This window comes from Gigantopelta aegis, chromosome 4 (assembly GCF_016097555.1).
Source record: "Gigantopelta aegis isolate Gae_Host chromosome 4, Gae_host_genome, whole genome shotgun sequence".
NCBI classification, from domain to species: domain Eukaryota; kingdom Metazoa; phylum Mollusca; class Gastropoda; order Neomphalida; family Peltospiridae; genus Gigantopelta; species Gigantopelta aegis.
Genome location: NC_054702.1, coordinates 78,777,463 through 78,804,689, shown reverse-complemented (window position 1 = coordinate 78,804,689; position 27,227 = coordinate 78,777,463). Strand labels below are relative to the sequence as shown.

Here is a 27,227-nt window from a genome sequence, read left to right as displayed (position 1 = left end):
GCTTCATCACTTATTATTTGTTCGCTTATCATTTAAGTTGTGCTACAAGAGGGCTTCGTATGGTTCTGCAAGCAGTGCATGGACTTGCTGGCTTTCCTTGTGTTCAGTATGAAAAGAAAGTTTAATTGCGTTAACCCAGCTTTGCTATCGGTATGGTATTGTCCTGGGGAGCGGTAGTCCCACGACAAAGAAGACATATGGCAGCGGTTCACTGGATTGATCACAACATTGTCAAAACATCACTTTGACTCTGTCGAGTACAGAGAATACGATTTTGATTGTGATGACTGTATTGTCGTTAGATTTGCTGTTGATATGGTGGCGGGTACAGTGGATGCTGAACTACGTTGTCTGTATCAAGGTTCTTGGATTTTACTTGACCATATCACAGAGCTATTTCTGTTTAGTTACGCCCTATTCGCTTTATTTGGTGATACATCTTATTGGGTTTAAATGTAACAATAAAACTTGTGTTAACCAGTCATTTCAATGGCATCTTAAAAGGTATTTGCTTAATAGAGGTTATATTGTACCAAAACTAGATCTTTCAAGAGAACGGTAATGTGGAATCTGTTTAACACAGGTCGGGGTTTTTTTTAACATTAAATTTGAGAGCATAGTGAATGGGCGTCTTAGAAATAGGTGGCTGCCTCATAACATGGGCAGTTTCGTTCGAGGCAGGCTGATTTTTGCCCGAATTAAGTACAAATTCCCCAATCTGGATAACAGCATTTATTCATATTATCATTACTGCCAAACATCTATATTGTGTTGCAAATAAATCACTACATATTTTGTTTTTTTTTAATTACAATTAATTTTGCGGGTAGAATGATGGAAATACAAGGTAAAAAGGTATCTGGTTAGCACATTTTGCCCGAATTTGAGGATTTTCTCCAGCACTAGGGGAGCAGTTGCCCCTTCTCATCCCTCCCCGTCTCATACGCTTATGTTTAATAGAGTTGTTCATTTGAGCATATTTGTTTAAACTGCTATTTGCACGTTATACATATCCAACGCAATCACTGGACTCAAGATGCATACAACATGTATAGCGTTGCATTTTAGACTTTGTGAGTCAATTGTAGATTTATTTCTGACTGTTTTTGTTAGCCCAAGCCTAGATTTTTAAAAACTCTATCTGAGCCAGCATGCATATGTATAAACGTTTTATAAATACAGTTGTCCTAAATGCTAAATTATTCCCATCGGCATCAATAATGGTATATTTTTTTATATAAGTAGAGAAGGCTTAAAAGGTTTCTTGGTAAATGCTTATCGGGCATCTATAATGGTATAGCTCTTGTCCTGGTAGTCGAGGTTGTGTCTTGTGTGTCCACAATCGTGTCACGGGCAGATTGTGTCTCACTAGCTTGTGTGTTGATGTTTCAGGACAGCTTAAGTCTGCCTGGCTCTCCGTTCGTGTATAGGCGTAACAGCAAGACCAGTCAGTTTAGTTGGAAGAAAAAGCCTCTCAGGGCTACAGACCGCCAGCCTCTGGTACACCAGAACTTGGAAAATCTTCCTCTTCCATACGCTGATGATTCAACAGCCGTGACTCCATCATCAGATGATCTATGCAATTTCCCCTTTCACAAGAACCTCCCCAATGGGAGGCGTTTTAGTATTGCGTCTCAGACGCGAAGACATCGGCCGGATGCAAGGCCCCCATCAAGGAGAAGCAGTTTTGCTTCGAACATTAGTAGAGCCTCCAGGAAGAGTAGGAAGTCGGTGACATCTCCATTAGACCCTCTGACAAAAGAGAGCAAAATGGAGAGGTTGTTTAATTTTAGTCGCAAAGGCAGTCAGAGGGTGCCGGATGTCGTCGTTGATAAACCGAAAAAAGACGACGCCGTAAGTTGAAAGAATGGCCTTTTTATTTTTTATTTTTTTATATCAGTTCACTGTTTGATACTACGCACAGCATTACTGTTTGAAACTAGGCACAGCATAATTGTTTAACGAAAAGCCCAATGTCAAGTATTTATTATCAACTCCAATATCACTATTTTATGTTACGCATGGCATCACTGTTTAATACTGGAATCAATACCACTGTTTTATGTTTTTTCCAATATAACTGTTAGATATTAGGTTCAGTATCTGTGATATAACAGTACTGTTTTATAGTAAACCAAATACCACTGTTTAATAGTAGTAACATTACTGTTTAATATTGGATCCAATATGACTGTTTGATATTGGGTGCAATATTATTGCTATAACACCACTGATATCAGACCCATAATTGATTTTACACCCAAAATCTGTCTTTAATTGTAGACCTAAAATCAGTTTATATTGGGCAACAACAATGTTTACTTTTATACCACTGATTTAATTATTTACTAGGAACTATACTAAACATCAAAGTTAAAGTTTGTTTTGTTTGACGACATCACTAGAGCACATTGATTTATTAATCATCGGCTATTGGATGTCAAACATTTGGTAATTCTGACATATAGTCTTACAGAGGAAACCCGCTACCTTTTTCCATTAGTAACAAGGGTTTTTTATATGCACCATCTCACAGACAGGATAGCACATACCACGGCCTTTGATATACCAGTCATGGTGCACTGGCTGGAACGAGAAATAGCCCAGTGTGCCCACTGACTGGAATCGATCCTAGACTGACCGTGCATCAAGCGAACACTTTACTACTGGGCTATGTCCCGCCTCATACTAAAGATCAAAGAACATTGAATGGCAAATCTATAACGTAGTTTCAGTCACTGTGTTGACACCATTACGTTGCAATTAATAATTTAACAAAAGAAGAACAATATGTATAGTAAATTAAATTATACCTTAAATTAAGTTTTACAAGTAAAATAGCATCGTCTCATCATAACTGAAAGCAGACGTCATATTTAATAAACCTATTTTTCAGTTTTTATCCAGATTATGTATAACGAACTTTGATTAATTAATTATTATAATATCACAAACGTACCTGTTAGGAAATACTATCTCTTACATTAACGTGAGGTTATAGTTTTCTTACATGAAATGTTAATATGTAAGTTTTAACCATTCCACTTGGAAATTGCTGTGTGTATTTGGTGGTCGGATCAGTAAAGCGGCTTTTCCCATTGGCCTGCCCATGCTTGCATGCTCTTAGCCTGCCTATTTATGCACATGCGTTTCTTTACTCCAGTTTTCAAACAGATACATGTACATTCCATAAGTTTTCTTTTGTCATCATTTATATAATTTGTCTGTTTACTTTGCAACAGCATTTCCTGCTACTAATACTGTCATCTACTGTTTACGTTGTTTATTTAGCAGTAGAAGGAAGGAAATTTTTATTTAACGACGCACTCAACACATTTTATTTACGGTTATATGGCGTCGGTTAGCAGTAGAATAGCAACAATATTTTTAATAATTAAACATGCTGAGAGTATTATCCTATTGTTTTGTTTATGTCTTGTACAACTAAACAATAAGCCTAGGTTACATACAAACGAAATTTCAATAGGTTGTAAAAAAGACATCAGTTTCTGATTATTATATTATTAAAGATGTCGATTTATTGTCATATGAAAAGCAGGCTGTATGTCTTACTAAGACATACATCCTGACATACACACTAAGTTCATGTATATGTACTTGATATCTTTTGCAGTTCGACGAATGTGATTACAATTGTTCATTCTGCGTTCGACATTAGCTCAAGCATCCGTTTTCAAAATTGGTACGATAACCATAGTAAACTGACCATAAAGTGATTGCTACAAATCGTCCTTGTTATAATAGAAAATAGCATAATTTAGCACTGGTTGGATTAGGCTTCTTTACAATACGATTATATTTCTTTTTTGTTGGTTATACCATTTGGAATACTTTTATCTAATGATCATGTGAGCGGTCGTAACTATAAGTATTGCATATACAACGACGCCCAGAACTCACATAGTAGTTGAACCACTGATCAAGGAGCCAGACCGAATCAGAGTATCAAATTGGTGACGATATCCAACAAACATATTTAGATAGTCTGGTATCTGAAGTGTCACTTGACAGATATCGGGAAGCTGTGGAAGTGAAAACATTTATTACAATGCAACATTAGTCTTATCCACTACATAACTCGTGATGAGCAAGCATTAGAACACATTAAAAACCCCAATGCCAGCACTCAATAGCTACTGCTGTAATTTGCAATGTGTATTGGTTGATTAAAGTTAATATGACCATAAGAAATTAACCTGCATCTTCATAGCTAATAATAATGGATTTTCCTATTGGGAACACTATCCTTGTTTGATTCAAGAAGCTACAACACAAGTGGCAGCTTTCAGTGTATGTATAAGTGAAATGTATCTAGGCATATCATATAAACAAATAGCCATCAAACAAGGCTCCGTTACAATGTGGATCTGTTCTTGCTTAATAATAGCTCCAGGGCCTTGTTTTATGAAGCAATCTTAGCGGTAAGAATAAGATCGCTTCTTAAAACAGGGCCCAGATTTATAACTTTACCTTGTAATCATAATTATTTCAAATCATTCTTAAAACAATTTCAATGTAAATGGAACACTCGTAAGACTAACCATAAGCAATCTGGGCCCGTATTTTCGAAGCCATCTTAGCTACGATATGTCGTAGCCAAGATGGTTTCGAAAAAATGGACCCTGGTGCAAAATGAGTTTTGTCATGTCGAGTATCGCTTATAATTATGAGTAGATAACCTAAATCGTAACCATATGAGATTTCATCGAATTGCAAAAGATCTCTACTCTATCGAAACTGCGACATTGTGTTTCGGATTTACAATATAGAACAACTTTAATATTGCACTAGCTGGCTTTTTTCTGTGAAGTCAATGTATTGTTGTTTTGTATTCGTGTGTGGTTTTGCTGCAAACGTGTCATATTTGAACAGGCCCAGGAAACAGCGAGTATCAGCAGTAACGCGTCCGATGGTATCGTGGACAAACATCCGACGAAATCACAGAGCAACCCTTTCCTTTACCCCTCACCAACTGCTGCCAATGTCGACATGAAAGGTACTGTCAAACACCTAGTCTCTGGTGGAGTATATTTTCACTTCATGTTTTGAATACCATAGTTTGACACACAATAGCCAATGTATTTTTCGTGCTGGGGTGTCGTTAAGCATTCATTCATTCATTCATTCATTCTGGTGGGTTATACGGAGCCGTAAGTATTCCTATTCGGGATGGGGTACAAGTGGTCTGTGTCAGTAAAATGTACCACGCAAGACAAACATACACCCGTCTCTAAAAAAATCCCCAACTAAACAAAAACAAACACAAAATAAAACCCAAAACAAAAGCAAAAAACACCTAAATTTTTTTTCAAAACCAAAAAAACCCCCCAAAAACCCCCCAAAACACCAGAATCAGATGGCAAACTAAGCTGCTTTTGACCTAAACCTTAAATTTATTGTACATAAAATATCTTATATCAGTGTTTCTGCCAGAAAGAGATTCTGGGTATGACGCTATGGAAGTGAATCAACAGAGGATATGCAGCCCCCCCCCCCCCCCCCCGAAAGAAAATAGGTTAAGTTTAGGGTTAGGGTTCGGAAAATCGTACAGTAATGATAAGAGTAATTAATTTTGTCAAAATATTAACTAAGAAAAAAATCTGCAAAATATTTTGGGTATTGCATCATACCCGTTTTACCCACTGGCAGAAACCCTGCATATAATAATTATATTATAAGCGTAACAGCGTATTATCAAATTGTAAACGGTCTAGTACTATATTATACAATTTCATTATAGAAGTACGTTTTTCCTCCGGTTCCCTTATACATGTAACAATTTGAAAGGATTAGCGGTAAATAATTAATATACTTTGATATATATATATATATATATATATATATATATATATATATATATATATATATATGTATGTCTGTCTGTGTGTGTGTGTGTGTGTGTGTGTGTGTGTGTGTGTGTGTGTGTGTGTGTGTGTGTGTGCGTGCGTGCGTGAGTGTGTGTGTGGTATGTTTGTGTGTGCGTGTGCGTGCGTGGAATATTATGTGTGTTTCTGCAAGTTTTTGTTGTGTATATTCGTATAAATTTTGCAAAGCCAACTTTGTGAATAATAACACATTATCTATTTCTAGATGTCATGGTATTAAAGGATCTTATAGACCATGCTTCAGGACACAGGAGAAGTAAGTGCTTTGTAATGTCCATAGAACTTAAAAATACTTTGATACTAATTGCAGGTCTACGTTTATTAAAACAGTTCGTTAGATTTCGAGGTTTTAGTTTGAACTGTTCACTGTAAAACAAAGAGTGATAAGGTATATTTCATGTACAGGTTGACTAGACGATGTAATAGAATGTCTATTATACATATAACAAAGTACTACAAAAATGTCTTTATTTGTTTAGTAAGCGCTCGCTTGATGCGCTGTCGGTTTGGGATCGATCCCCACTGGTGGGCGCATTGGGCCATTTCTCGTTCCAGCCAGTGCACCACGACTGGTATATCAAAGGCCATGGTATGTGCCATCCTGTCTGTGGGATGGTGCATATAAAAGATTCCTTGGTACTAATGGAAAAAAAGCTTCGAGTTTCCTCTCTAATATGTCTGACATTCAATAGCCGATGATGTATAAAACTAACTTTAACTTTTATTTGTTTAGCAATTTACTATATATTAATATTTCATTAAACTTGTTTTGTTACTTAGCTAGTTAAATATTAATAGCTTGATTTTGATTTTATTTGACTGAGATCTAGCTCAAAGCAAAATATTTGAAAACTAGATGTCCTGAAATGCAGTATTCTGCATTCTACAAGTAAAATTCATCTCTGCCTTAAGATTTCCTAGCAGTATCTTTTATTCGGAATTATTGGGGGGTGGGGGGGGGGGGGGGGGCGCTAGAGCCAATTGTAATGTGTCCTTATTTGTGTCCTTTTTCCAACTTTCAGGTTTCATGAGTGGTGTTAGCGGGATGCCGCAGGAAACGTTCAAGGACAAATTGTTTAAATATGCTTGTGCCTGGGACTGTTCTCCCACATTTCAGAAGGCCCAAAAGCTTGTGAGCTTGTTTATAATGGACGCATTTGTGGATCTGTTCATCACAATATGTATTGTCGTGAACACCATGTTTATGGCTATGGACCACTATGAGATGGCGAAAGAACTAGTAAAAATGTCCGACGTAGCAAACAAGGTGAGCGTTGATTGGTCTGTGTCACATACTCAGCTGGCAAGACTGGCCATGGGATAGACGTATCTGAACCGTGTATGCATAGAGGCACGCAAATAGAATTACCTCAACCTCAAACTCCATTGGTTTTTACTCACAATGCTTCGTAAGCACTGAAAATACCCACTGTAATAGTAATAGTTTGGCTTGGTATATCAGGGCCCCGTTCCACGAAGGTTTCTCACTGCTAAGATCGCCTTAAGTGCATACGGTAGTAATGTAATAACAATGGTTGTTTTTTGTATATCAGGGCCCCGTTCCACGTAGCTGTCTCACTGCTAAGATCGCCTTAAGTGCATACGGTAGTAATGTAATAACAATGGTTGTTCTTTGTATATCAGGGCCCCGTTCCACGAAAGTGTCTCACTGCTAAGATCACCTTAAGTGCATACGGTAGTAATGTAATAGTAATGGTTGTTCTTTGTATATTAGGGCCCCGTTCCACGTAGCTGTCTCACTGCTAAGATCACCTGAAATCCATACGGTAGTTATGCACTTCAGGTGATCTTAGCACTAAGATAGCTTCGTCGAAACGGTGCCCAAATCCGTATAGTCTGTGTAGATACATTTTCAGCTAGAATTGTTGGTGGCGACGTTTTAAATGTCCATCTAATCATTGACTAATAATCATAGTTGTCGACATTTCTGTCTTAGTTAAAACTAAGAAAATATGCACCAAGATTGTGGACAAACATATTAATATCAATGATTTAAAAATAAGAACCTACAGAAAACATAGGAATAGCCAGGTTGGTATATTGTGGGCCACCCACGTCGTGTCAGGGATCACTCATACTACATGTGAGTCTACATGACAGGAGCGAGACAAATATGAAAGCCGGTGGTGTAAAAAGAAGTGAACTTGTGAGGGGCGTGATTCCCATGACCATCTGGTTATGCCAGTGAAAAACACGTACATTATATTAATAAAATTACACATGTGAACGTAATATAATTATGTATATATATATTAAAACGATATGTCCACAGTCACTTTGATATTTATCAAATGCAAATGTTTCTTTGTCATTTTATTAAAACTATTTTTTTTTTTCATTTCAGTTATTTACAACAATATTTGCATTAGAGGCCTTCCTCAAAATATTTGCTCTGAGTCCTGTGGTTTATTTTAAAGACAAATGGAATGTGTTTGACAGTATTATTGTGGCCCTTAGTTTAATGGAACTCGGTCTTAGTCAGATCCAGGGATTATCAGTGTTGCGAGCCTTCCGATTGGTGAGTTTTTTTTATACTACTATCAACTCGACACATGATTGTTTAGACACCACTTATTATCAACATTCGACAGTTAAAAATAAAAATTACTTTTAGACACCACTTATTATCAACATTCGACAGTTAAAAATAAAAATTACTTTTAGACACCACTTATTATCAACATTCGACAGTTAAAAATAAAAATTACTTTTAGACACCACTTATTATCAACATTCGACAGTTAATTTTGTTTTGTTTTGACACCACTTATTATCAACTTTCGATGGATAGTTAACAATGAAAATTCATACATTGAATCATAGAATCAAGTTTAATGCTTACACAGTAATTTTACATGCATAATGAAATTGTTTGATAAATGTAACATTATATACTGCATTTTGCATAACTTAATTGCTAATGATAATATTTTCAGTTATTGGTTTTTACATACATGTACTTTTGTACTGGATTTAATAATGACATTTGTATTTTGTGAAATTTGTTTCACACCTGCAAAAATTTAAATATTTTATTGTAAAAAAAAAAAGAGAAGTATTTTCATAATATTATTTTAAAAAACATTTAATATATTATGTTTTATGACCATGCCTTTGTCTACTGTGTTATTAATGTTTTCTATTACAGATACGTCATTAATAACGTACTAATTCTGTTTTTCAGCTAAGGGTATTCAAACTGGCTAAGTCGTGGCCTACTCTGAACATGCTCATTGCTATAGTAGGGAGGACTATGGGTGCTTTAGGAAATCTGACTATAGTTCTTGCAATAGTTGTCTTTATATTCGCTGTGGTGGGCCAGCAACTCTTCAGACCGTATTATCAAAAGTATAATAACGAAACGTTGTTCCCGGATGAAAATGGCATGCCGAGGTGGAATTTTGACGATTTTCTTCACTCGTTTATGATTGTGTTTCGTGTTCTCTGTGGAGAGTGGATTGAATCCATGTGGGGGTGTATTCGAGTGGCAGGTTACCAGTGTGTTCCGTTCTTCTTACTCACCATGATCATTGGAAATTTAGTAGTAAGTAATTCTTTACTTTTGTGTGTGTGTGTGTGTATATATATAGATGTGTGTGTGTATATATATATATATATATATATATATATATATATATATATATATATATATATATATATATATATATATATACACACACACACACATTCTGTATTGTTTACATTATAACAGTATGTTCTCCTGTTAGGAGTGGCAGTCCTCCTAAGGACGAGCACCTGATAGTGGATCATGGAAGCAATCACGACTTTGCCTAAAACATCCTTTTGACTATGCCTGGTGCAGAGATGCGATATTAATAATGGAATACGGTTTTCTCGTTCAGACTGTGATATTCCACACAGTGAAATCTCTTTATCATCGGCTATTGGACGTCAAACATATGATTTTTAGAGGAAACCCGCTGTCGCCACATAGGATACTCTTTTATGGCAGGCAGCAAGGATCTTTTATTTGCGCTTCCCACAGGCAGGATAGCACAAACCATGGCTTTTGTTGAACCAGTTATTGATCACTGGTCGGTGCAAGTGGTTTTACACTTACCCATTGAGCCTTGCGGAGCACTCACTCAGGGTTTGGAGTCGGTATCTGGATTAAAAGACCCATGCCTCGACTGGGATCCGAACCCAGTACCTACCAGCCTGTAGACCGATGGCCTAATCACGACGCCACCGAGGCCGGTCTCTTTATAAATGCCGCATGGCGGAATGTAGCTGTCATTTATCTCTTGCTACACCATCTACCTGAGCCACAAATAGCAAAATCTGCTGCCTGCTTAAAGCCAGTTATTTCAATCCAAATTTAAATTGATGTCTCCCCACTATTCTACTAGTAATTAAAATCACTGAAACCTACCCAAAATATTTAAACTAATTTCGCCAATGATAAAGGCTAGGACAGGTCTCTCTTGCCTCTATTTGGGAAGCAACAAATTGAGCTCATGACCGTGAGTAGACACCTTTGTGGGGCCAAATTGAGCTGATGGCCGTGAGTAGACACCTTTGTGGGGCCAAATTGAGCTGATGGCCGTGAGTAGACACCTTTGTGGGGCGCCATTTACCTCAGTCGGTTGAATGCTCACTTGAGGTTCTTGTGTTGCAGGATCGAACCACTTCGGTGGATCCATTGAACTGATTGGGGTTTTCTCGTTAGAACCAGTGCGCCACAGCTGGTGGTATGTGCTTTCCTGTCTGTGGGAAAGTGCATATAAAAGATCCCTTGCTGCATTAGAAAAAAACCTTAGCAGGTTTCCTCTGATGACTACATGTCAGAATTACCAATTGTTTGACATCCAGTAGCCGATAATTAAGGTGCTCTAGTGGTGTCGTTAAACAAAACTAACGTTTTACACACCTCTGTGTAATCAGAATTGGTGCTTCTTTGCTTTTATGTATATCAAATTTAAACCCTTACTGTTTAAAAGTACTTTGTCAAAGTTGAACCTACAATATTTCGTTATTTTCACATTTATTTGTACTACACAACTACAAATTAACCGATCTCACGCATAATCTTTCCACAATTAACTCTAGAATAATAATTTTAAAAAGTCTTGCACTAGACGACAAGAGGGTTTTTTTCTGAACATTTGTGACTAAATATAGCATGGCCACCGTCTTAGTTTCTTTTGTTAGTTGACCACAAAGAATTCTAAGTAAATTTGGTGTGTTGAATGTGTACGTATAAAACAGTGACGTCACTAATTAATGTGTGTGACACACTCTCAAGATTCCCCCTAAAATCTTTTTTTATTCTACAAGTAAATAGAATTATTTTTTATATATAAGCATATAGCTGAATGGATAAATGTTTTGTTTCAAAGCAAAAATAAATAAATATTTTAGGCGGTAACGGTCATTATTGCAATTTTGACATAACACCATTAAATTATACCCTGATTCTGTCGCACTGACATTACATTCATTCTGCATTTGGTTGCAGGTTCTAAATCTTTTTCTTGCCTTGTTGCTGAGCTCGTTCGGGGCGGAGAGTCTTCAGCGATCTCAGACTGATGACGAACCCAACAAACTGGCAGAAGCCTTCGACAGATTCTCTCGCTTTGGAAGCTGGGTCAAGGTGAAGATCATCGTCTGCGTGAAGGGCAAGTTGCAGAGGAAGTCTAAACGACCGGGCGGACCAATCATATCGCCAAGCTCGTCCCGCCCGGAGCTGAATGGGAAGGACCCAATGGTGGACGGGCAGGCTGTTATGGGTAATGGCAACATCATTGAGATCGTTCACGCAGAGGAGGATGCAGATCTGTCCATTTCAACTAAAACAGGTTCAAAATCAAAAACAAAAAAACGAAAACGAAAATGGAATGGTATTCTACAATACTGGCAACTGCTTTTTGAACATGCCTGCTTTACAGTTCTTAGTCCTTCCTCTGTGCTTATTGGCAAAACTTATTAATATACCCTTTGTTGTTTCAGCAATAGCTGTACTGGTTTGCTTTCAATTGTTCTGCAAAGAAACTGATTAAAACATTCCCTTGTGAATAGATCAATAAAAATAAGTACATATAGAAAATATTATTTGCATTAGTATAAATCATTGGTATTACTATTAATATTATTAATATTCTTGCTAATTTTATTAATATTAAGTATGTTTTCCATTAAAAACAGGAAATGTATTTCTGTTGACATGAATGAAATTAAATTCATTACTTTTGCATTCATTAATATGAATATTCATTTCTGTTGCCATTAGTAATGTGAATATTCATAGATGTTTTCCATTAATACTATGATTCTTTATTTCTGATTGGATTTATATTGTTTTGTCAGTTTCTTTGCGAAGCATATTTGTATCTAAATGTCACTGTTTTGTAAAAACCGTGTTTTTATGTGTATACACGTGTGTATGTTGATACGTGTGATGACTCAACTTTTGGGGGTTGTGTGACGTTCAGCAATAAAAAGCATGCATGCTACGTGTCAGTAACTTTCATTACACTGTCAACGGTATGCACGTTATTCAGATCATATCCTCCGACACAACCTGCAATAGAACTCGTACACCGGACAAGTTGGCATAAAGAAAATTAAATAGGTCCGATGGTTTGGGATGCTGTGACTCCGCTTCACTTCATTTGTACGTAATCATTATGCACATATGTAATCCATAATACGATAACTTTCTATGCAAAATTTAATAGGTTAAGCAGATTCCATCTATTCTACTTATCCGATCACTCTCTATATATAATTAATTATAACTAGCCTCGGTGGCGTTGTGGTTACACCATCGGACGTAAGGCGGGTAGGCACTCGGTTCGCACCCCGGTACCGGCTCCAATCGAGAACGAGTGTAATGACTTAATGGGTAGGTGTAACACAATTATACCGACTTCTCTCTCACTAACCACTAACCCTCTGTTCTAGACAGACAGCTCAGATAGCTGAGGTGTGTGTCCAGGACAGTGTGCTTAAACCTTAATTGGATATAAACACAAAAATAAGTTGAAATGAATGAATTATGAATTACATATATGAATACGGATTATGGACAAATGCAATTTGTACTTAAAACGGTGCTGAGAAGCTTAAGTTGTCTGTTAATGCTCTGATAACTCCATATTTGACGATACTAACCATTATCAAAATGATTTTTTGAGTCGCATACTAATATTTATTTAACTTTGAAAGAAGGATTTCTTAACGACACCCTAACTACTACTTTCGATTAACATGAAGACCATGTTTGTGTACAGTTTCCCAAATGCAGACTGGTAGATACCACGGCCTTTGATATACCAGTCGAGGGGCACTAGTTGTAACTAGAAATAACTCGCTGGCACTAGTTGTAACTAGAAATAACTCGCTGGCACTAGTTGTAACTAGAAATAACTCGCTGGCACTAGTTGTAATTAAAAATAACCCACTGGGTCCAGTAGCTCAAAATGTTGGACCACAGGATTAGGTCTACATGATGTTTTCGGCATTGTCAAGATGGCGCCTTGTCTGGTTTAAATATATATTTATCCTGCAATCACAATATTATTAAATACCCCGTACGCTTATGCTAACATTAATACTGACGACTAAGCAACAGAATGTGTGTCTAGTAGTCTATATAATAATGCTTGGATCATTGTTTAAAAATACACCACTAACAGGGCCGTAGCTGGGGGGGGGGGGGGGGGGGGGAGGGAGGAACAAATTATAGAAACTTCAAGAAAATTCTCTTCCTAACCGTGAGTTTTAGACTATTAATTACTTAGTTGCCCCCCCCCCCCTCGTTCAAACAAAAAATCCTAGCTACGGCCCTGACTAAATGAATCACCAATTTCATTTTTTTTTTTTTTAAATCATCCTATTGATATTCAATTGCATATCATAAATACCTACAAATTAATGTTTAATGTCTCTGCAGTTGCTATCGCGTGAATCCAATGGTTCCCCAATGTGCAATAACTTTTCTGTGTTAACACATTTTCAAAAGTGTCAATACTGGGTATGGTTGCCATGCCATGCCATGCATGTACTGCATCAGAATGATATGATTGCCATACGTAGATAGAGCCTGTTCCAGTTGTTGCACGTCAGCTGATGGTGTAGATCCCACGGCCCAGTTCATAGCTAAATAGCAAATAGCTAAATGGGCCCACCGGCGGGGATCGATCCTAGACCGACCGCGCATCAAGCGAACGCTTTACCACTGGACTACGTCCCGCCCCCGACATCGTGGTTACGCTGATTATATGATGTACCTACCTAATTGAGAATAATTCTGTTACGCCATCTGTCATGTTCCACGAATGGCAGCGCATATCCCAAGGCAAGACCAATGCAATGTGTGACACTTTTAATGCAAGAAGATTCAACACATGCATCTAGTCGAGGCGGCCATTCTCAATATTGCGACTTTTGAAAATCGGTTAACACAGAAATATTATTTCGCATACAACCCATTTCCCGGCACATGCGTAAACTCTGAGACTGACGCGAAAACAATTTTAGAGACACTAAACATTATCCCGTGGTAAGTTATAAAATACAATTGATTTAAATCTGTTTACTGAATAAAATACGAAAACGGTTAATAAAACTAGTGTTGCGTTTTTAAAGCGGATCAGTAGTAATCAGGTAAAACTAGGGTCATGCTAAGATTACGCTTTTTTCCCTCTTTTCTTTATTTTTTTTATTTTATTATTATTATTTTCTTTCTATTCTTCTTCTTCTTCTTCTTCTTCTTCTTATTGTTATTATTATTATTATTATTTATTTTTTAGGGGGTACCCTTAAGCTATAGAGACTCACACATTCCATTTTAACTCAGGTGGAAACACTTTAATTTAGGTCAGTCTTAGCGTGACTCTAAACTCATGTAATAAGCAGTGTTAAAGCATTTTACTTATTCTTTATTTGATAATAATATTGTATTATTAGAAATTCTTCATTTGTAGTTAATAAATAGACAAAAACAACTAAAAACCCAGTTACTATATATGTTTTGTTTCTTAATGTTTTTTGGGCTGCATCCTTAGCACTTATGTTATTTTCAAAAACCTGAAAGTTCTATTCATATTATGTTATTTCAATGTTTTTGTCTTTTAGGGCCAGTGAAAAGCCAACTTGATTTGACAGATGGTGAAAAGGTACGAATAGTTTGCAGATGTGCAACACTATTATATCAATTAGTCATAGCGAAAATTTCAAGTACAAATAGGCGTCAGAAAATGCCGGTAATACCTGCTAGTGGGCAAACTGGAAGGGTTAGTATAAATCTCCTTTCAATGGGGTGGGTCGGTGGGGGCAACGCAATTCCTAGCCCCTCCATGTTCAGAATTTGGTAGCACCCCCAAACCTCCACCCGTTTCTGACCCCGACCCCCCATATCTGACGCCTCTTTTACAGTAACAAAATTAATATATACAACCAAAATCAATTGCTGTATTATGCGATGGTTCTCTCATTGGTTTACTGCCTTGATGATCTTAAAGAGTTCGGCTTGGAATAAAAATATACACACATATTCAAGCAAACTCTGTTTTAAACTTTGACTTTGCTTTGTAATTCTTCTAAATTGTTGAAAGCAGCTTTACCAGCTGTTATAGAAATTAAAAAGTATCATTTTAAAGAATAAGACAACCGGCCTCGACTGCATAGTGGTTGAGGCTAGTAGATGCTGGGTTCGCATCTTGATACCGGCTCCCATTCATTGTAAGTTTTAATTGTCTGTACTGAGGAGGCGTAAGAATATTACATAGTATTATTATAACAGCAATTAAATTCCTAAAAGATTACGAAATGAGGTTTTTTCACTTCTTATTTTGAGTATAAAATAGACTTCTAAAACGACACTGATGTTAAAGGCATACTGTCACGGATTTAAGGACCTTATTTCTCTAAAAATTGATAATAAATAAAAATTACATTAATTGTTGGAAACCAAATCTAGCTATCGCATCACCTTAACTGAACGAGATGGAGTGAAATCCATGTCAACCCTCTCGGTAATTTTAGTTTTTGAATTATGGACCATTGCCATAATTAAATAATTTTTACAAAATATCATTAATAAATGGAGTATGGTGGTTATGAAGATGGTTAAATAAAGTACATTTAGGAACAAATCAAATTATTTTTGTTCCGGTAATACTTTGTTAGACCATTAAATAGGTCAGTGATCTGTGACAATATGCCTTTAAAATATTCGGCATTTAATATTTAAAAATTAATTTCCACTTTTCAGCCGGTTATTCGGGCAGACAGTGTCAGTTCTCTGTGCAAGGACCCCAACAAAAGTCCCGAGGCCGAAGAATCCGAGTGCAGCTCCAGCTGCAGCTCCTTGACAGACGGCACCAAGAGCAATGTCAAGGTCGAAGCTGAAGGTGAACCAGAAATCAACGAAGTTGAGATAACATATGTAAAAGAGCCAGATGAATGTCTCTGTCGGATCTGTATGAAAACGTGTCCGTGGCTACACGCTCTTGAGAAGACGAAAGTATTTAAGTACTTTTGGAAATTCAGATGCTTCATGTTCAAGGTCACGGAGCATAAGTACTTTGAAATGTTCATCATCACCATGATCATATCAAGCAGTGTTGCTTTGGTAAGTTTATTTACACAATCGTCATCTCTTCTTTTTTTAATATTTAATTTAAATTTTTCTTTGACTAGACCGGCCTCGGTGGCGTCGTGGCAGGCCATCGGTCTACAGGCTGGTAGGTACTGGGTTCGGATCCCAGTCGAGGCATGGGATTTTTAATCCAGATACCGTCTCCAAACTCTGAGTGAGTGCTCCGCAAGGCTCAATGGGTAGGTGTAAACCACTTGCACCGACCAGTGATCCATAACTGGTTCAACAAAGGCCATGGTTTGTGCTATCCTGCCTGTGGGAAGCGCAAATAAAAGATCCCTTGCTGCCAATCGGAAGAGTAGCCCATGTAATGGCGACAGCGGGTTTCCTCTCAAAATCTGTGTGGTTCTTAACCATATGTCTGACGCCATATAACCGTAAATAAAATGTGTTGAGTGCGTCGTTAAATAAAACATTTCTTTCTTTCTTTCTTTCTTTTCTTTGACTATGTACTGTTTAAGAAGTTAACAACTTGCATTTGTGAACTAATCAAACCATCATTAGTTTCAAACTATAATGAGTGTGATAGCTCTACTTTAGTTTTAACTTGTAACATTAAATATCATTACGTTGGCATCCATACTGTTGTCTTCATATATGATATTGGTTGGCAATAAACTGATGTTTGGTGACAGTCAATTGATGATGGATAGTAGTACATAATGCTGGATGACAATAAAGTGTTTCAGGATTGCAATAAATAAAGTCTGGGATACAGTGATTGTTTCTGGGTGGCCACAACAGTCACTTGAAAACAATACTAGTTGCTGGATGGCAATGAATCAAGATCAGTTGATACTGATTCATGAGTGGATAATGAATAAAGTTTGAAAAAACTCTTTTGTAGGCGTTGGAAGATGTATACCTGAAGGAGAGGCCAATCCTTGAAGCAATCCTCAAATATTTAGACAAGTGCTTCACAGGAATCTTCATCCTCGAGATGTTGGTCAAGTGGGTAGCGTTTGGTTTCAAGACATACTTCACAGATGCTTGGTGCTGGCTAGATTTCATCATAGTGTCTGTAAGTATATAATTCTATCACAGTGTCTGTAAGTATATCATATTATCGAATATTGACCTACGTAACCAAAAGAATTGATATATTTTTTGTTGGTATGTTTTCGTGTCCAGTAGCGTCCGAACTGCACAATAGTGCTGAAATGGTTTTTACCATTCATGTTATTGTTTTGGTTTTTAATTTTCAGGTCCTGTAATTTAACCCTTTTCGAGGCCTATAATTACATCTTCATATGCCAAGAGACCTACTAGTATTACCAATAGTGTGTTATGTTGGGATGGAATAGGTTTCTTGGATTCCAAAAATAATATTACTATTGAGGCCTCTATTACTACATATTCGGTTGCTTGAGGACCTAAACTGTTACTACCGAGGCCTCTATCGATACATCTTCGCATGCTACAGGACCTATTCCATACCAGTGCATGGTGTAATGGGACAGAATGGGACTCCTGGCGTGCAAAGATGATATTCCTATCAATTTAAAGACTTTCGACTGTACAGCTTTGATTGCATATAAAAATAGTTTTTATATCTATCTCGGTGATTTAGTCACAAACAAGTTCTGTATTCTGGCCCGTGGGATTTAGGCAGGGTAGAGGGGGAAGACGAAAGTGTACGTTTTTTCTCTTAGTCTGTATAAATAAATACACTCTCTTCTCTCTCACTAACCATTAACAACTAACCCTCTGTCCTGGACAGACAACCCAGATAGCTGAGGTGTGTGCCCAGAACAGCGTGCTTGAACCTTGATTGGATATAGGCACGAAAATAAGTTGAAAGGAAAAGAAATTGAAACACATTACTGGCCTCGGTGGTGTCGGGGTTAAGCCATCAGACTTAGGCTGGTAGGTCCAGAGTTCGTAGCCCGGTACCGACTCCCACCCAGAACGAGTTTTAACGACTCAATGGGTAGGTGTAAGACCACTACACCCTCTTTTCTCTCACTAACCACTCACAACTAACAACTAACCCACTGTTCTGGACAGACAGCCCAAATAGCTGAGGTTTGTGCCAAGGACAGCGTGTTTGAACCTTAATTGGATATAAGCACGAAAATAAGTTCAAATGAAATGACTTCTTTGCAGTGTATTCTGATGTTTGATTATTATTTTCTTTCAGCTGTCGTTGGTGATGCTGGCAGCAGAATCATTGCATCTCGGAGACGTTGGTGCCATCAAGGCTCTGAGAACGTTGCGTGCGTTAAGGCCTCTCCGCGCCGTGTCTAGATGGGAGGGCATGAGGGTGAGCTTTAGCATACTATGCTGATTGACAGTAGCAGCTCTGAAACGTTTTACAACCACAGGACGTAATACTCCTGATGTGATGACATGTAATTAAAATACGTAGGCATGAGGGTGAGCGTTATCGAAATATGCTAATTAATAGTGACATCTCTGAAACGTTTTATAAACACAGGACGTAATACTCCTGATGTAATGACATGTAATTATTAAAATACGTAGGCATGAGGGTGAGCGTTATCGAAATATGCTAATTAATAGTGCCATCTCTGAAACGTTTTATAAACACAGGACGTAATACTCCTGATGTGATTATATGTAATTAAAATACGAAGGCATGAGGGTGAGTGTTATAGAAATATGCTGATTAATAGTGACATCTCTGAAACAAAGGACGGAATCATCCTGATATGATTACATGTAATTAGAATACGTAGACATGAGGGTGAGCGTTATCGAAATATGCTAATTAATAGTGACATCTCTGAAATAAAGGACGGAATACTCCTGATATGATTACATGTAATTAGAATACGTAGGCATGAGGGTGAGCGTTATCGAAATATGCTGATTAATAGTGACATCTCTGAAACGTTTTACAACCACAGGACATATTAGTCTTCATATGATTACACGTCATTAAAATATGTAGGACGGCAACACAAAATATGATCATAATATAAAAGAAGAAACTTTATAATGTAGTTTTTGCAGTTAGCTTGTTTACTTTATTAAAGTATAAACTACACCAAGAACACCATATAAGCACTAACATAATATATGAATACCAAAATAACTTTAGTATTTGAAAATACTGGTATACCAAAGGCCGTGGTATGTGTTACCTGTCTGTGGGATGGTGCATATAAAATATCCCTTGCTGCTAATCGAAAGGAGCAGCCCATGAAGTGGCAACTGCGGGTTTCGTCTCTCAATATCAGTGTTGTCTTTATATTAACCATATGTCCGACACCATATAACCGTAAATAAAATGTGTTGAGTGCGCCGTTAAATAAAACATTTTCCTTCCTGTCTCGTTTACTAGTTTAGTCACACTCTCTCTCTCTCTCTCTCTCTCTCTCTCTCTCTCTCTCTCTCTCTCTCTCTCTCTCTCTCTCTGACTGTACCCCTCTTTGTCTGTACCTCTCATTTGTATTATTTTAACAGACGTTTCCAAAGAATTAACATTAAATAACTTGTCCTTCTCATGTTGTTTTTTCTTCTTTATTTTCATCTAGGTTGTAGTGAACGCCCTGATTAAAGCAGTCCCTTCTATCTTCAACGTGTTGCTCGTGTGTCTTGTCTTCTGGCTCATCTTCGGCATCATGGGCGTGCAGCTGTTCTCGGGCAGGTTTCACAAGTGCCTCTACCCCGAGAACGGAACCAGAGTGCACTACACCATAGTGAATAACCAGTCGGAGTGTTTAGAAATGGGATATAACTGGACCAACTCGAAAATTAACTTTGATAACGTTCTCAATGCATATTTAGCTTTGTTTCAAGTAGTAAGTATTTAATAATAATAATTGCATAATTATTTATTGACAGGTATTGACCAAATAGTCACTAGCAGGGACTGAGGTCTAGTGGATTTGTCGAACCCTGGTTAAGCCATCGGACTACAGGCTGGTAGGTACAGGGTTCACAGCCCGGTACCGGCTCCAACCCAGAGCAGTTCTTAAGGGCTCAGTGGGTAGGTGTAAGGCCACTACACCCTCTGTTCTGTCTCTCATTAACCCTAACAACTAACCAACTAACAACTAACCCACAGATAGCTGAGGTGTGTGCCCAGAACAGCGTGCTTGAGCCTTGATTGGATATAAGCACGATAATAAGTTGAAATGAATGAATAGACAGAGTGGCAGTAACATATGATTTCGATCAGACTGATAATTAATTTGGGTAGTTTTATGCACAACTGTTCCTCTTGTCAGTCAAGCGATGGTTCAAAACATAATACCAAACCCGAGACGCTCTACGACTCAAGCTGTAAAGGTTTTTCGTTCAGTCTGCATTGTGTTCCGAAAAGCAGGCAAGAAAAAATGTTTTATTTAACGATGGAGTCAACACAGTTTAATTACGGTTATGTGGTGTCGGACACATGGTTAAGGACCACTGGCACACTAATAATAAGAGAGGAAACCCACTTCCACCACTCTATGGGCTACTATTTTCGATTAGCAGCATGGGATCTTTTATATGTGCCATCCTACAAACAGGATAATACATACTTCGATCTTTGATATACCAGTCGTGTTCCAGTCAGTGCACCACGACTGGTATATCAAAGGCCGTGGTATGTGTTATCCTGTCTGTGGGATGGTGCATATAAAAAATCCCTTGCTGCTAATCGAAAGGAGTAGCCCATGAAGTGGCGACAGCGGGTTTCCTCTCTCAATATCTGTGTGGTTCTTAACCATATGTCTGACGCCATATAACCGTAAATAGAATGTGCTGAGTGCATCGTTGAATAAAACAGTTCCTTATTACACAAATTGTGGACAACTGGCTGGAACGAGAAATGACCAATGGGTCCTTCAATGTGGATCGATCCTTGATCGGTCACACATGAGATGAGCGAGCGCTTTACCACTGAGCCACGTCCCGCCCTGTTATTTCCACAACATTCAAATAACCAATTACCGGTAATGATGAAATAAGTTAATTTTGCAAGACAACGGAGGCAGTTATTTATTAGTTAGAATCGTATCAGAACAAACATTTAACCTGGTTTATGCTCAACCCCATTCACCGAAAACAAAAACTATTTATATTGTTACTTTTTAACAGTTATGTTTTGCTATTACCACCAACTGGTATTTTGTTTTAGTTAATGGTAACTTCTGCAAATCATGTATTTTTCCTCAAGTGTAAAAATCTTAATACTATCCATGAACAGGTATTATAAAACATTTTCTAGTTTGAGAAATTACTTTTGATTATATTTTAGGCAACATACAAGGGTTGGATTGGAATTATGAATGATGCCATCGATAGCAGAATGGTAAGTTGAATGTTGAAAGGTGGAATGTGAATCTCGTGCAGGTTTCATATACGAGGACCTTGCAACTGAATGTTCTATTATGTTGTGTCCGATTCATTGATAGCAAGCGCTTACATGATAGGTTATTATTATTATTATTATTATTATTATCATTGGTTTTTCGACCAGAATTGCCATCTGGCCAAATAATGTGTCTAAAATTAAAATTTACAATTGTAGATTCTATGTCGCCTATAATTTCACACACTTAGGCAAAAATACGATTTTTAAAACATTACATGCTATTTTTATTAACTACATGTATTTGGATGCTCCACACTTTGCTGTCAATTGAGTGGGGTCAAACACTGGAGAGACACATCCATATAATAGGCCTCAGATTACAGTTATCTTCCCATTTGGTTGTCCGGAAATTTGTCCGCGCAAGTAGTCTGCTGTTTGACTGTGATTATTTCATGGCAGACAGCTGTGAAGTGGCAACTATTTGACTGAAGTGACAAGGAAGAGCATGTAGTTTGCAAACATGTGTAACTTGTTGACATTGAAGACTTGTTTGTGGTAATTCCGGCCCATGCAAAAGTAGTACTTTTTGTGTAAAATGGGTGTACTCCGGTCAGGGTTAGAGGGTGTGTTCGTTTAAACCAATATGCTGGGAGAAAGAGCTGGATCAGGGTATGTGTCCCCCAGGCAGGCAAAGGTACATACAAAAATCCACGGGCCTGCTGATATTAATAAAAATGTTACAGCCACTAAGGCTATATAGAAACATATTGCGACATTAATTGTGGTCTGTGGCTATCTCACCCGTGAAGTCGGTAAAACTCGGTGTATGTGGTCTTACACCTACCCACTGAGCCTAGCGGTGCACTCATTCTGGGTTGGAACCAGTACTGGCACGAAACATCCTCCGTTGCCTCTGGTGGCATACGAACCCAGTACCTACTAGCCTCAAGTCTGATGGCATAATCACTGCACCACCAAGGCCGGTATAAAGTATATATAGTTGGTTAATACATAGCTCGGGCCCTTAGGAACGTATGTGAAGTAGTGCAGGGGCGCAAACACTTCACACACAGTGATAGAGCACAAGCACGTATTGTTTGTTTTATATATATTGTAAAAAACCCACCAAAAAACCGTAATGTTCTGGTCCCCGTTTTACGAAGCAATTTTGTCGCTTAAATCTCCTAAATTGCATATGGTAGTTCGGCACTTAAAGTAATTTTAGCGCTAAGATCGCTTTGTAAAACGGTAAGCAAGTAGCTTTTTAAAAGTACAAATAACCGGCGTACGAGGTTAACCGAATTTTACTGATGTATCATTGTGTATTTGAATTACGTTTGCAGAAGTACGAACAACCGGCGTACGAGGTTAATCGAATTTTCTGATGTATCATTGTGTATTTGAATTACGTTTGCAGAAGTACGAACAACCGGCGTACGAGGTTAACCGGTACATGTACCTGTACTTCGTTCTCTTCATCATCTTCGGTTCTTTCTTCACCCTCAACCTCTTCATTGGTGTCATCATAGACAACTTCAACCAGCAGAAGAAGAAAGCGGGCGGCTCTCTCGAGATGTTGATGACGGACGACCAGAAGAAGTACTACAACGCAATGAAGCGAATGCAGTCCAAGGCGCCGCAAAAGTCCATACCACGACCAAAGGTACTACTTGTTAAGTCACATAGGCCGTGTAGCTATTTTGCATAAGCATACGGGGCAGAGGAGGAACAACTGACCCCCCTCTCTCCTAGTTCTGGAGCAAATCCTCAAATGCGTGCAAAAATCATAGAGATATTCAGGCAAAATTATCTGGCCTGACCATCAATATTAATATTAGTTGTAATCCAGGTAAAAAATCATAGTGATTCGTGCGCAACCCTTTATAGCTGTTTGGCAGTAATTACGAATAAATGTTCAGATTCGGGCATTTTCGTTTAATTTGGGCAAAAATCAGCCTGTCCCCACTACAAAAGTGGAAAACCGTACGTCGATGCCATTTTGTGACGGTGGAGGTGTTGTTGGGTGAATTATGTGTAACGTGTCTTTTTTATCAAATGTTCAGCAACACAAAAATATTTTGCCTTGAAATTTAAAAGTCATTCCTTATAATATGTACTTTCTGTTTCAGCTTAAAGTGGCTGCCTTAATATTTGACATGACAACTGACCAGAAGTTTGATATAGTCATCATGGTGGTTATTCTGCTAAACATGTTCACGATGACATTAGAACATGAAGGCATGAGCAACGCATGGCACGACGCTCTAAACAACATAAACATTTTATTTATTGCCGTTTTTACGCTTGAGTGCATTCTAAAAATTGTCGGACTTCGTCAATATTACTTCAAGATAGCTTGGAACGTCTTCGATTTTGCAGTTGTAATTTTATCAGTTTTAGGTATGTTTTCTATATTTTTCTTAATAATCTAAATTGAAAAGCACGGGAACAGTTTCTTATTTTAGGTTTACATCTTAATATACAAAATACAACATACAGTAATATAGAGAATTTGTACAGGACACCAATGCGTTAACGTAAATACGAGTTTTAAGTATAGAATAATGAACAATAGTGTGTGTGTGTGTGTGTGTGTGTGTGTGTGTGTGTGTGTGTGTGTGTGTGTGTGTATGTGTGTGAGGTTATATATATATATATATGTATGTATGTATGTATGTATGTATTATTATTATTAATTGCAGCTGAAAAAATGAATACTAGTGTTTTACATGTTTTACTTCTATTATTAATCTTCATTACATTATTAGAACATATAAATGTTGGTGTGTGTGTGTGTGTGTGCGCGCGCACGCGTGTATGCGTGTGTACTCAACGATGGCACCAGTTGTGATGTGAATTGTCGTTTGTGGACAAGTATATTCTAATACTAAACCATATATATATATATGCTTTAGTATTAGAATGAATATATATATATATATATATATATATATATATATATATATATATATATATATATATAATATATATTCGCCTTACAGATGGGAGTGGTGTATAATCTACAGGTGCCTCCTTCTGAACCCAGGCCTTTGCAACTCCAAACATAAATTGGCCTTTTTGTTGTTTTAATAGTGGGTGGGACCTCAACGGTTTTCATAACCTTGAAATATCGTGAACTGTGCAACTTATAGCTACCATCAAAACTCATTTGTGAAGATGTCTAAACCATAAAGGTATCAGCTGACAGAGCTTTGAAACAACTAGAAGATAGCATTTCTTTGTTAAGACCATAATGATAATGATTGTTACTACAAGTAACAGCATGAAAAATAGTTCTATTCACTAAATGTGATAAGATAGATGCAAATATGTGTATGATGATACTGGTTATCATCATCACTTCCATTTCATCACAGTATTGATACATTTGATTCTAACATGTTTATTTTATTTTTCAGCTTTATCTTTATCCGGCTTCATGAAAAACTTCTTTGTTTCTCCCACTCTACTTCGTGTGATTCGTGTCTTTCGAGTTGGTCGTGTTTTGAGATTAGTAAAATCCGCCAAGGGGATTCGAACCTTGCTGTTCTCATTGGCAGTTTCTCTACCTGCTTTGTTCAATATTGGTCTTCTTCTTGCACTGGTGATGTTTATATACGCAATCATGGGGATGAACTTCTTTAGAAACGCCGAGCTGAAGGAAGGACTGGACGACGCTTTTAACTTCAGGACATTTTACCAGAGTTTTGTACTACTGTTTCAAATGTGCACGTCTGCCGGCTGGGATGGAGTGTTATCGGGTTTGATCTACAGGTGTCCGCCAGAGGGCCAGTGTGGTGAATACATGGTGGCTGTCATGTACTTGGTGTCCTACCTGGTCATCAGTTTCCTCGTCGTCGTCAACATGTACATAGCTGTGATTCTCGAGAACTTCAGCCAGGCAACTGAGGAGGTCCAGCAGGGACTCACCCCTGACGACTTCGACATGTACTACGAAAAGTGGGAGAAGTATGATCCCGACGCCACGGAATACATTAACTTGTCAGAGTTATCCGACTTTGTGGATTTCTTGGAGGAACCACTGCGCCTACCAAAACCAAATCACTTTATGCTAGTTAAGTTAGATATTGCTATATGCGAATCTGACATGGTTCATTGCAAGGATATTCTAGATGCATTGACGAAAAATTTCTTGGGCACAACAGAAACTGAATTGCCACCCGAAGTTAAGCCTGGTGACAAAGATAAAAAGATATACGCTGTAGTGAGTAGCACGCTAAAGCGACAAAAAGAACATTATGCTGCAAGAATCATTCAAAAGGCTTACCGCAACTACAGAGCTAACAAAGCCGAGGATAGTGATGATAACAGTGGTGGTGGTGGGGATGATGATAAGGAGTGTGCTAAGTCAGATACAGTGGTCGTTGTTATAGATGACGATCAGACTGACCCGAATAGCGCAGACCAACATAAAACCGTGGAACTCCATGCAAATAGTGATGTTGTGGCTTGATCAGCTTCCTATTATTATTATACACATATTAGTGTTCACAGAGTCTACAGTTTTCTTCCTCTTCTTCTTCTGCTTCTTCTTCACAGTCTAACACAGGAGTAGTTTCTATGGGATGCTGTATACTGGATTAACCTATTGCACTCAATATGGAATATATTAACCAGTTGTCATGCAATATCAAGTTTGTGTCCCTCCCGAGTCAAATAATATTGACTTTTCTTGTGCTTTAGTGAGTAGCAAATGGTAAATAATTTTACAAAAGTTATACCTTTAACAATAAAATGGCAATTTATTCATAATTCAATTTATTGAATCAAATATATTCAAACATCATTTAAATAATAATCTCCATAACAAAATAACATAGCTTAGATGATGATGAGCGTTGTAATAGACTGGAGGTTTTTTTTAACATTAACATTAAAAAATGTTAAAAAAAATGTTTTGGCGATATAATTAAAATTATTGAAAAATAATTGTTATAGATGAGTAATATTTCACTGGCAGCCAGTGGTAAGTAATGAACGATTAATGGAGTTTTCCTCTCAATTTGAATTTTGTATTATATATATATATATACATATATATATATATATATATATATATATATATATATATATATATATATATATATATATATATATATATATATATATATGTATGTATCCTTGGTGACTTTGCTGGCATAGCACTGGGAAACTACGAAGCGAAGTTTGAAGAATTGTTTTAAGTGATAAAAAGAAACGTTTTTACATGTCTTTCCATTTGCTATTTAAAGGATGCAAAGTTTTACATTATTGTGATTTTTTGTGATCTTGCATGCACATTACACTTGGCATTTACAATAGTAATGTAAATGTCTTGTGCCTGGCTTGTAGAATTTTTTGTCACTTTTTATGACGCAAATCATGCTACCATGTTATTTATGTCGGA

At 37.4% G+C, this 27,227-nt stretch overlaps 1 protein-coding gene across 2 annotated transcripts in view; it reads left to right on the top strand.

Annotated features, from left to right (window-relative positions):
- LOC121371161 (sodium channel protein type 4 subunit alpha B-like) overlaps positions 1-26,812 on the top strand; it is a 127,132-nt gene extending 100,320 nt beyond the window's left edge. Inside the window, exons 13-28 of one of the 2 annotated variants that reach the window (XM_041496841.1) lie at positions 1,393-1,854; positions 4,894-5,017; positions 6,112-6,162; positions 6,929-7,173; positions 8,272-8,445; positions 9,112-9,471; positions 11,407-11,746; positions 15,027-15,067; positions 16,165-16,524; positions 17,399-17,572; positions 18,692-18,814; positions 20,052-20,318; positions 21,764-21,817; positions 23,238-23,483; positions 23,950-24,220; positions 25,240-26,812. In XM_041496841.1, coding sequence (XP_041352775.1) covers positions 1,393-1,854; positions 4,894-5,017; positions 6,112-6,162; positions 6,929-7,173; positions 8,272-8,445; positions 9,112-9,471; positions 11,407-11,746; positions 15,027-15,067; positions 16,165-16,524; positions 17,399-17,572; positions 18,692-18,814; positions 20,052-20,318; positions 21,764-21,817; positions 23,238-23,483; positions 23,950-24,220; positions 25,240-26,294 — 4,347 coding nt within the window. In that variant the 3' untranslated portion in view covers positions 26,295-26,812. The remainder of the gene's footprint in view (positions 1-1,392; positions 1,855-4,893; positions 5,018-6,111; positions 6,163-6,928; positions 7,174-8,271; positions 8,446-9,111; positions 9,472-11,406; positions 11,747-15,026; positions 15,068-16,164; positions 16,525-17,398; positions 17,573-18,691; positions 18,815-20,051; positions 20,319-21,763; positions 21,818-23,237; positions 23,484-23,949; positions 24,221-25,239) is intronic. The other variant, XM_041496840.1, reaches the window with a different exon arrangement.
- Positions 26,813-27,227: the final 415 nt, after the last annotated feature.